The sequence below is a fragment of the Leiobunum rupestre genome, chromosome 1, assembly GCF_980474605.1.
Source record: "Leiobunum rupestre chromosome 1, qqLeiRupe1.1.hap1, whole genome shotgun sequence".
Lineage (NCBI taxonomy): Eukaryota > Metazoa > Arthropoda > Arachnida > Opiliones > Sclerosomatidae > Leiobunum > Leiobunum rupestre.
In genome coordinates, this window is record NC_143384.1 from 82343100 (window position 1) to 82355644 (window position 12545).

General features: G+C 37.5%; 1 protein-coding gene across 6 annotated transcripts in view; it reads left to right on the forward strand.

Annotated features, from left to right (window-relative positions):
* The window catches only part of gig (TSC complex subunit tuberin), a 59403-nt gene that overhangs the window by 25084 nt on the left and 21774 nt on the right, over positions 1-12545 (forward strand). For all 6 annotated transcript variants that reach the window (XM_090154647.1, XM_090154655.1, XM_090154640.1 and 3 more), the window contains exon 20: positions 7210-7332. In XM_090154647.1, coding sequence (XP_090010773.1) covers positions 7210-7332 — 123 coding nt within the window. The remainder of the gene's footprint in view (positions 1-7209; positions 7333-12545) is intronic.

Genomic DNA, 12545 nt, shown 5'->3' on the forward strand with positions numbered 1-12545 from the left:
ATAAATTTTCATGCTAATTGTCTGTCGAAAGTGCAGAAAGCCAAGGACTTTTATGTACTAGTTTTTACTGGTGCTACCTACTTTATCTGATACTATACACATCTTTGCATGGCATTGTTTAAAACTTACTTCCTTGAAATGTGATCATTGATATACTTTTAAGTTCAATAGATGTGGTCAGATGCAGGGTTAAGTGAAATGTTGTTGGCTGGAGAAAAAATCTGGGATGTATAGAAATGTTGCAAAGTGTACAACCGGAACTCATTTCATGGGATATAGGGGATATAAGGTGGGGTGGCGGAGTGGTTAGCACTTTCGCCTCGCAGCAAGAGGAGCCTGGTACGATCCCAACTTGTGGCACTGGGTGAAAACTAGGAACTGTGGCAGTCAGCGTGGTTGACATATTCATGGGCCAGATTTACAGAACCATGTCGTTTGGCCAAGGCTTAAGATGCAATAGATAAAACGTGCTCTTCTTTGTACGACGTCAGTTCGAGAACAAGATGGCGGATGGAAATGCTGTATTAATGGTGGGGCAAGTGGCTAAATTGAATTCACTAAATTATCACACATGGAAGTATGATATGCAACTGATACTCAGAGGGCAAGGCCTTTGGGAGATTGCCACAGGAATAGAAACATGCCCGGTAGCTACTATAGAAACAGGGTTGCCACGCGTCAGGGAAAACAGGGAAAAGTCAGGGAATTTAAAAATTGGCCTAAAAAGTCAGGGAAATGTCAGGGAATTTTAAGAATTGGTAAAAATCCAGGGAAAAGTCAGGGAATTCAATTTTATCTGGGCACTTTTTGAAGGTAATTTAACTCTAGATGTATGACAAATTCCACGATTATCATTTATTTCCTTGAAAGTTTGGCTAATTTTTTCAACATTGCAATAATCTTTTACTGAATTCTATGGCATCAAATATATAGAGGGAGTGAGTATGCCTGTATTTATTGGTCGTGTATACCATTTGAAAAAACAGTTGGAAAACGCGGGGAAGACTATAGCAGATCAAGATATTGCGTATAAATTGATCGGGACACTACCCTCATTATACGAGTCATTGGTTGCTAATATTTACCAACTGGACGACTCGAGGTTCAAACCGGAGCCGATTAAACAAATGCTGCTAGCAGAATTTGGAAGGCAAACTCAGAAAGCGATGAATTATGATAATACCTCTGACGCCTATATGGCACGATCATCTAATAAAGGCAAGATGGACGATAAGACAGATCAAACAAAAGAGGATCAACAACTTCAACCAAGAGGGTTTGCAGGAACATGTTACAATTGTAATCGTGCTGGACATAGATCTTCAGACTGCAGAAGTCGGAGACCACAAAGTAGAGGAAGCATCCGAGGAGGGTCGAGAGGTGGAACAAGAGGAAGTTCACGTGGAGGATCGTCGAAACCGCAGACTGGCGCCTATTATGCTTCAGCACATTGTACTTTCACGGATACTAATGACTGGATTATGGACTCTGCGGCCACAAAGCATTTCTGTAACCAGAGAGAGTGGTTTTTCACTTACACACCACTCAGTGCGCAGATTACGGTAGGGGAAGGAAAGTCACAGGCGGAAGGCAGAGGAGACATTTTTATACAAATGACCAATGCAGGACGTAATATTATCTGTCTAAAGGACGTTATCTATACACCAGGGATGGGACAAAATTTAATGTCGCAACGCCTAATGGACCAGGCAGGTTATACTGGTGTCACTAAGGATTCGAAATTTACGGCATATTTTCCAAATGGAGCTTTTGCGTTTGAGGCTCCGTTATCGACTGATAACTTTTACACTGTTCACGCAAGGATTCTACGATGTGGACTGAAGGATGCAATATTGGACTGTGATGGCGGTTCCAGAGCAATACTACCCGAGGCAGGTAGACCAAACAAATGGAACCTGACAATTTGGCATCAACGGATGGGGCATCTGTATGAGTCTGACCTTAAATATATGGCCTCACACTCAATGTTGAGAGGGTTGATACCCTTAAAGGGTGATTTAGACCATTGCATTTCATGTGAATTGGCAAAGAGCACCAAACAGTCACACAAACCAATCCAAGAAATACGGAGCAAAGACATACTGGATCTAGTCTATTCCGATGTGTGGGGTCCTTCACCAGTCGTCTCGCTAGGGGGAGCCCGATACTACATCACATTTATCAACGATAAAAGTTGATATTTACATGTATATCCAATGGGAAGGAAAAGTGAAGCATTACATTTGTTTAAGAGGTACAAGACGCAGGTTGAGCGAGAGACCGGAAAACAGATTAAGGCAATAAGGACAGATAATGGTCTTGAATATTGTTCAAGAGAATTCAACGAATATTGCAATGCTGATGGCATAAAACATGAGCGAACCAACACCTATTCCCCAGCCATGAATGGAGTGGCAGAAAGGATAAATAGAACCCTTTTGAATATGGTCAGAGCGTTCTCAATGATGGAAGATTACCCGCAAATCTATGGGCTGAACTGGTTCGTACCGCTGCTTTTGTTAAAAATCATTCTAAACATTCCAAATTACTAAACACTGTACCACTCGAAATATGGATGAAACGTAAACCAAGTGCATCCCACCTTAGAAGAATAGGAAGTTTGGCATTCGTCCATATTCCTCGGCAGAAGAGATATAATAAATTTCAGCAACGTGCAAAACTGGGTGTGGTTGTTGGTTATGCTAACAATACGAAGGGGCATAGGATTTGGTATCCACTAGACATTGACGTGGTCAAAACAATGCACGTTACTTTCGATGAAACCAAACTGGGAGTTGAAAATATTCCACATCATAGGATCAACGAAAATGCATCCACTTTAGTGTGGACAATACTAAATGAAGAAATGCCAAATACATCAGGAGATGAACCTGAACCAGAGGTGACTTCTCCTGAACCATTGCCAAGACAATCTACGGTTTTGAACCTAACGGAGGGATTTAAAAGAGAAGTAGTCATTCGTCAGAGTGGAGCCACTCAAGGGCAAGCAGACATCTATTACTTTGATCCTAATGGCCATCGTTTGAGGTCCAAACCAGAGGTCCAGCGGTACTTGCAAGAGAATAATATCGAGTGTGATATAAATGCATTTGATTTTTCAAAGAAATCATTAGCAGCCTCCTTAATGACCACATTAACTACCAACCAGAATATAGAACAGGAACCTCTTGAGGCATATTGCACAGATATCAGTATTCCGAAAACCTACCAGGAAACGATAATCTCGGATCAAAGAGAAAGATGGCTAGAAGCAATGAAGGATGAAGTAGATACACTTAACAGCCGAGATGTAGCAGAGATAGTAACAAAACCTCATGATAAAAAGATCATAGGTTGTCGCTGGGTGTATGCTATTAAATATGATAGTGAAGGGAATGTTGTACGCTACCGTGCACGGCTTGTAGCTCAAGGATGTACCCAAGTTGAAGGCATTGACTACGATGAGACATTTTCTCCCGTTGTAAGTTTCAGTTTAATTCGTTTATTTATTGCCATATTCGTAATAACCCTTGGGTGGGTGCATGAACACCTCGACGTAAAAAATTCATATTTATATGGGAAGCTCGATCATGACATATATATGAAACAAATTCCAGGATTTGACGCAGCTGATTCATCCAAGTGCTTGAGACTTAAGAAATCTCTATATGGACTGCCACAGAGTGGGCGTCATTGGTATTTAGAGTTAGACCAAAGCTTCGGGATACTTGGATTTCACAAACTTGCAGGTACTAACTGCGTTTATTTTTTACCATATAAAGCAATCGTCCTAGTTTATGTTGATGATTTGGTGGTGTTGGCGAAAGATAGCACCATATTAGGCAATATTTACCACATATTGTCCTCCCGATATACAATGAAGACACTAGGACCCATTAAGAAGCTATTAGGAGTGGAATTTGCTGTACAATCTGATAGTAGTCTTAAATTGAACCAGGAATCATATATCAAACGTATCATTGAGAGGTTTGATCTACGAGCTGATCTAAAAGTCTATTTACCTATAAATCCGTCAGAGAGGCTCAGTAGGAAGGACAGCCCTATCACTACAGAAGAGAAACAGGAAATGGAGAACGTACCGTATAAGTCCCTGATTGGCTGTCTTCTATTTATGGCACAAAGAACTAGACCGGACATTCTGTTTGGCGTAACTGCTTTATCACAGTTTAGTAGCAATCCAGGCTACAAGCATTGGGAGTTATTGTGCCGACTAGCATGTTATGTATCAACCACCGCTACCTACGGATTGGTTTATCATCAAGAACAGATATCGGATTTTGATATAGTGACAGTGACTGGGGGTCTGATCAGGACACAAGAATATCTCAAAGCGGATATACAGTATTTTATGGCTCCTCATTAGTATCCTGGCGGTCAGTTAAACAAAAATCTATATCGCTATCATCCATGGAAGCCAAGTACTATGCAATTTCAGAAGCCACGAAAGAACTATTATGGTTTCTACCCATTCTCGAGGAATTAAAACCATTTAATGTATCTATAACCCAATCTAAAGTATTTAGTGATAGTCAATCAGCTATATTTTATACTAAAAACTGTATTGAAAATCAAAGATCAAAGCATATAGACATGCGGTATCATTTTGTGAAAGATGCTTTAGATAAGGGTCTCTTTACATTGAAATACGTTGAATCAAAATGAAATGCGGCGTATATACTAACCAAGGTTTTAGTGAAACATAATTTCATACATAACGTCGAATTACTAAATGTAAAGGGTTAACCTCTAATATTTTGTCAATAATATGTACTTAATAATATTAATATTGTGATTGTATTTATGTCAAAGAGGGGGAGTATTGTACTATAATAATTAGTCTTTGGCATAAATCGAGTGTGTTATACCTCGATGTATAAAATGGGAACTGACTGGCAACCCTGTTTCCCCTTAACTAAGATCGGCTGCTGTAACACGTGTGGCTTGCGACTTCCCTAGTTGAATCAGTGATGATAACTTGTAAATAAATTAGCTCTTAATAAATTAACTTCGTTTAATATCAGTTTAGTTGTTGTTCTACTACCTACTTTATCTGATACTATACACATCTTTGCATGGCATTGTTTAAAACTTACTTCCTTGAAATGTGATCATTGATATACTTTTAAGTTCAATAGATATGGTCAGATGCAGGGTTAAGTGAAATGTTGTTGGCTGGAGAAAAAATCTGGGATGTATAGAAATGTTGCAAAGTGTACAACCGTAACTCATTTCATGGGATATAGGGGATATAAGTTGGGGTGGCGGAGTGGTTAGCACTTTCGCCTCGCAGCAAGAGGAGCCTGGTACGATCCCAACTTGTGGCACTGGGTGAAAACTCGGAACAACTCCTTCTGCGTTGAGTTTGCAAGTTCTCTCCCGACTGGTTTAAGGGGTTTTCCCCTGAGCTCTTCGGTTTCCCCTTCCATAAAAACTTGTTAAGGTTAACGGTAATAGTTAGTGTAGGGAGCTGTTGGCTCGATCGCGTGGCATGCAGGGCTTGCGATCACCCTCCTACGCATTGTAACCTGGCTACCTGAATTGAAGGCTTCATAAGTGGCTTGATGAAAAAAGTAAAAAATTTTATATTTTGTACGGAGTCAATTATGGACAACGTGATGTTAACTTCCTATTTGACTGAATTTTGCTCCTCTGTATATTTTTCCATAATGCTAGATCGTTTGTGTTTCCCGTTTTACTCAAAAATATAAGTTATCAAACCCATTATTTCTGTGAGTACTGTGACATCTTTTGTTTTAAAATTAGTAAGCCTTAAGGGATACATAAGTAGGCTAATAGGAAATAACGTCAGTATTTGAACTAGTATTTGACTCGCTTAACTTCACTATTGATGGTAGTGAGGGCATGAATAGTTTTAAAGGAGTCTAGTGGCAGTCTAAGCTTTAATTGTATACCAAATACGAAGAGTACGATTGAGAATTGCCAAATGATTTAATTAAACAAGTTTAAATTAAATTACCTTAATGGTAATAATAACAATAACATTTTGGTCCAAAGGACATGAGTAAAGGTGCTGTAAACAGCCATTATTCCACCAAAGTGGTTTTTAATTAAAGAAGATTAATTTTGTTAAGGCTTAACTTTGACTAGAATCGAATACAAGAACTTAAAACTCATGGATGTTTAATTACGTTAATAAAATTATATTTAAACATATATTAAACTATATTAAATATTAGAGATCATCTGGTTACAAGAGTGGAATCGCACTTCCAAGTGATTAGATCATTTTTACAACAAAAAGGTTAGATTCGTTAGCAGATGACACGGAAAATATTCACAGTACATAAGGAAACTAATACTGGATGGTGCTTAGGGAAATTTCACTACATCAAATTTAACAAAAACGATACTTAAATGAATAATTTGCCAAGTGGCGAAAATTGAAGGTAAAGTTGTCTCCGATTGGTTGCATGAAGTAATGATCACGAGGAAGAAATGGATCATTAAGATCTATTTTTGATGACTTTTATAAAGTTGTTGGAACCACGTACAAATTACCGTACACTTAACCTAACCCGTCAAGGCTGTACAACTCTGATGGTGGATGTAGAGAGCAAGTTTGTGTTGAGTTTCAAACCCAAGGAGGGTATGTAGGATCTCTGGTAAAATTCAATGGGGTCTTGGTTTTTCAACCAAAGAGTCAGGTTGTAGCCGCACTCAATGTAGGGTCAGGGTAACGTGGCCCAGGAGGCTGAAGATTTGACTCAGTGGTGCCGATCGCTTTTTTCCCCGAAGCTCACTAATAAACTTGGAATGAGGCTGCTGGCAACACTTTCTTGCTACGGATGCTTAAAAGTAAATGGTCTTTAACATCGGCAGTTTTACCATTGATTTTTCCCAATGGGGGCTTCGGCCCCGCCGCCCACATGGGATCGGCGCCACTGATGTGACTACACAATGTTAAAAACCCGGGTAATAATAAGGAACGAACTCACAGCTGGAATGCTAAATGTGGCATCCCTTGATACTGGGCGCAAAACTGTAGAAGTGCTGGGCTAGACGCGACCAGAGCTGCTACTCGGGACCAATTCGTAAATGGGAATAAGGTCTACCTCGGCGTAATTTATTACAATTAAATTATAAAATATCTTGATTTTTTAACCACTGCCTCTCTAATTCTAAGTTGTATTATCATTTAGTGATTAACATTTTTCTATACGTCATCAGGAAAAGGAGTGGCCATGCTTAAAGCTAGTGTTACATGAGTTGACAAAGCTACTTTGTAACAAAGCTCTTGTCATCTGTGGTGGAAACTCTGTGACAACTTTATGTTCTACATTATGCACCTTGGTATGTGTACTTTTTATGTCAAATCTGTGTTTTGGGTGGGATTAAGAGTTCTAGCTTAAACTTAAATAATTGAATATTATATGCTGTATGACATGTGTTAGCAAAACCATTGTCTATATTGGTTCATTCCTTTCTAAGTACATTAAGTTGGGCCCCCTATTATAAATATCTAAAACTTTCATATAATCGATTGAATGAGCTCGCAATGCGACCAATTGTGAAAGCAGATAAAAGAGATGCGACATAAGTACTAAGTAGGAAAAGTAAAACCAAAGGGGGGCTGACTTAGCAACAGCCCCCCACTTTTTTAGCAAACAAACTCAGCCAATAACATGTGACGTTAATGCGAAGATATCTAAGTTAACAAAGTAATTAATTTAAAGTGGGGGACAAATTTAACGATAGCCCCCCCTTTTTTGTGATTGAAAGGGTTGCACTTTGTACTTTTACAGTTACAAAAAGCAAAGCGAAGCAAAGTCTTAATTTCTAATGCAGCACCTGTGGCATGATAACTTTTTGTGACATTTTAGAAATCTTTAAACGTATTATCAAGTTTGTAATTAAAACAAGTTGGTAATAAAGTATATATTAACAATAATTTAAGTAAACTTCACTTAGTATACAGAGGAACTTAAGACTAACCATACTGATCAGCTTGAAAGAAAAAATTAAACAGACCATAAGCAAGTAATAAACCGTTTGCCTGAAAAATATTTTCTGATTAGATAAAGTCCGCTAATGACATCATGACAAAGTACTCAAGCAGAAAAAACAATATTCACAAATAACAATAACATATAAGTTAACGAAATTATTAATTTAACGAGTGGGGAACCAAGTTAACGAAAGCCTCCATGTTTTGATTAATAGGGTTAATCACTCCTATTTGAATGCAATGTCAATGCGAAGCTCTTAATATCTAATGTGACATCCAGCTAAGTTTTCGAAATAATTAATTTAACAAGTGGGTTGATAATATATGTCAAAATCATAATCTCTTTATATGTATATCTATTTGCATATCAATGATGATCATATCTTTGTTTACTCTTGAAGCTCTAGAGTTCGTCGCCAGGTGTCTCACCCTAAAATTTTGTTAATACTAACTCGCCCTAGTGGCCCTTTTTTTTTAGTAAAGTTGTCTACACTTGTTCAAATTGTTGAACTGAAAGGCAGTGTGTTTAATGTGGCTCCTACAACACAACTATTAATCAACTAAGAAAGAACATAAAAAAGGTTATGGACCCAGCACGCTTCCACAACGAGTTACAGAAGAGAATGATAGGCTTTCACTTCCAAGATGCTATGGATGAAGATAGGAAAATATTTGTTCCAAGGAATTAAACTCACCATGAGAAAATGATGGAACCTATTACCACTAGGAATCAAGTGGACGATCTTCAGCCAAGTACCACAGGAACAGGAGAAGATATTACTATCACATTAGATAGGAAAAATGAGCGTACTCCAATCTGGCAACGTGATATTATCGCTATCCATTGGAAATCGTTCGGATGTATACTATTTCCACGATGGACATAAAATCAGAAGCCGAAGCAGCTGATTACTGTAGTAACAACAATTTGGATATTGACATAGGCCAATTCGACTTCTCACCTAAAAATATAATGACCGGACCAATAAAGACGATATAAAATACAATTATAGAGCAACCAAATAGCTGGCCCAAATGTTGTAGACAGAAATATTACGACATTTTTTGAAGGATTCGAATGCTGTGGAACTAAGAAAGAACATAACATGGGGGACCAAGTTAACAATAACCCTCATGACTGTTAATTACTCTTATTCAGATGCGACGCAATGCCACTCTTAATATCGAATGCTACATTTCAAGATAGTCGATAGAACAAGTTGGAGGATTAGTTAAGGGGGGCTAGGTTATCGAAACATTCTGGATTGTAGTTAAGACCGCTAATCACTGCTATTTGAATGCGATGGTCTCAGTTTTTAATGCCACACCGTAGTTTCTGAAATACATGACTTATTACTTAAAAGCCCACACCCACGTTTAAATTTGCTCGTTGCTGTACTTTTTTTGTGCTTCAGGCATTCTGTAAGCTATAGAGTAATACAGCTACGTACCTTTTGTGAAGGAGGCATAATGACGTCATATGACCTAGAGATAAGAACATCCGTAATTTAGTGACGTCATAATTCACGTATATTATATGGCGCACACCTAAAACAAAACGTTGTTGCCGTCGATGCCGTGTTGTAGATATGTTCGATAGATTGTATTAATTGTAACTTTGTAAATTATGTAATATATATTTTTTAATTATGGTCGTCATATTAATAAATATTAGTTCGTGTTTATTCAGTTTACTTGTATTCAAATATGGGACAGTACTACTTTTTAAAAGCAGGATGCTTTCAATCAGTTCGAGGGACCTGGTAGGAGTATATACCAAGGTCATTTGTTCCATGTGACCAAAAAATTTAAAATGGAGACTCTGTAAGCTGACTTATTCATTCGTGGCTTATTTATTATTATTATTATTTAATCATTTATCTCAAATACCTTGTTAAAGTTTTATCAATATTTGTATACAATTAGTGTGTAATCCATAGTTTATATGCCTAAAAATAAGCAGTACGTGTATGTATTCTTTGAGTGAAAATGTTACATATTCTTCCAAGCCTTCAACTGTGTCTACCAAATTCATACCTTTTGCACGGCCTCGAAAAGTGCCTGACAAGTTAATGCAATGGATTTCGGCCTGTGGTAGATTTGTTGTTTAAATATTGAAAAACTGGCCAGCCAAAACATAACACTTTGTATGTAAAGAAGCAAGATGAACTCCTAGATCATTTTCAAAAGAAGGAATAAACTGAAATTTATGTGATAATGCGCTCCATTGAATTCTTTACTTTTTGAAATAATTCAAAGCCTTTGCAAAAAAAAATTAATTTAGAAACTAAAGAATTATGTGAACTTTGCACCAGGCATTGTAGAGTTTAAAATAATAGCTTTGGTCGCCAGAAAATGATCATTCTATCAAAAGTATCAAGATATATGGAAAAACGATCTGAGTACTTACAGCGCGAGATGAGTTAGTGAAGAAATTAAACTAAAACACTCACAAGTCATTAGATCAACAAAAGAAACTATGGAGAGTCTGAGATATAACATTAAATGTAAGAATTCTGGGCAGTATTTTTGTGACAAAGAAAGCCAATTTAGGTGTGTGCAGCTAGAAAAGCAAAATAGAATGTTATCTACAAACTAATTTAAAAGACTGTACGTGGAACAGCAGTTAACCATCCTGAAAATTAAAAGCGAAACATAAATCAAGCAGCTAGGCCCTTAATTTGTATAAAAAAAATTCATCAGCGTACAATACCGTGGTTTCTAGCGGAATTTTTGAACTTCCTTCAAAAAGAACCTTTTACCACCATAGTTCTCATGTTGGACTAAAAGGTGGTTTCAACGCAGAATTTTATTCAGGCTATAGAAATGCTATACTTAAGTTATCCCGTAGATCACCAAAGGTATGTGTCCATAAGTGGGGTGGTGGAGTGGTTAGCACTTTCACCTTGCAGCAAGAGGAACCAGGTTCGATCCCAGATTGTGGCACTGGGTGAACCACTCCTTTTGCGTTGAGTTTGCAAGTTCGGTTTCCCCTTCCTTAAAAACTTGTAGAGGTTAACGGTAATAGTTAGTGTAGGGAACTGTTGGCATGCATTGCTTGCCACCACCCTCCTCCGCATTGTAACCCAGCCACCTGAATTAAAGGCTTTAAAAGTCGCTTGATGACTTAGGCCTAACCTAGCTGATTATTATTAATATTATTATCATAGATGAAATTAAGATTAAGGAGGACATTGTTTACCTTCTAAACACTGGGGATTGGGTTGGCTTAATTAATTTAGACAAAACTGGTAATGAAGTTTTACCAATAAGAAACCGAGTCGAGTGAATTACCAGAAGCTGCAACACATATCCTCCAAATAATGATTCAGAGTATCACTGGATATTTTAAGTTCCCTCTGGCCTATTTACCATGCTAGCTAGGATATGGTGACTGAGAGTCTACATAGGTATGTTTTGCAAACCATATCTAAATTAGAATTAAATGGAATTAAAGTACTCAGCTTTATAGCGGATGGAGTTAGTACCGATCGCAAACTGTTAAGTAGTTTCTGTTGGAAAAATATTTTTTCTTGTGATGAAGAAAGATACATTTATTTCATATGTGACCCACCACATCTAATTAAGACAGCTAGAAATGGTCACAGTAACAATAACTATCACACAAAAAGCAAAAACCATAATCAATCATTTCACTGGACCTGTTTTCTAAAATTATATGAATTGGACTGTCCATGGACTGTTAAATTGGTTCCAAAACTCACTAGAGATCGTCTTTTTGAAACTCACTCTTGAATGAGAGTGGCTTGCAGCCCACTTTTTTAGTGAAACAGTGGCGAATGCCTTCGAATTGGAGTTGGGTGACCAATATGCAATGCCACGAGACTATTAAATTAATTCTTATTATGCATTGATTTTTTGATTCTATGAATGTTAGACATTTCAAAGAAGTAGTTTTCAAGAGAAACCCTGACTTACTCACTTTTAAAGAGCAAAGATGAAGAAAAGTTGACGTGGCTTGAAAGGCCATTAACTCACAAGGAGACATCCCGAAGTGTTACTCACCGATTTTGTTCAAACTTGGGGGATTGGTAGACCTTCATGTAACTTGAAAAATCCTAAAAATTCAATGGGCAACCGTTTTGGCATGGCAATGAAATTTTTTTTGACAACAACAAATGGAAATTTTCCCATTGAAAATAACATGGGACTCTGACCGATTCCTAGCCCCCCCCCCCCCCCCTGTGAAAAATTTGAAAAATTTCAAAATTTCGAAAATGCCAAAAATAGAAAAAATAGATAAAAATTGACAAAAAAAAACATCACAATAGGTCAACTTTTGATCAATTTGAGGTCAAAATCCCATGTTATTTTCAATGGAAAAATTTAATATTTTGTGTTGTCAAAAACATTTTTCGTTGCCATGGCGAAACGGTTGCCCATTGAATAAATTCCCTTTAGGATTTTTCATGATGCATGAAGGTCTACCAACCCCCGAGTTTGAACAAAATCGGTGGGTTACACTTCGGGATGTCTCCTTGTCAGTATTTTCATGATTGGTAAAAATAAGTTGGTTTATCAACTTTGCTCTCTGTAG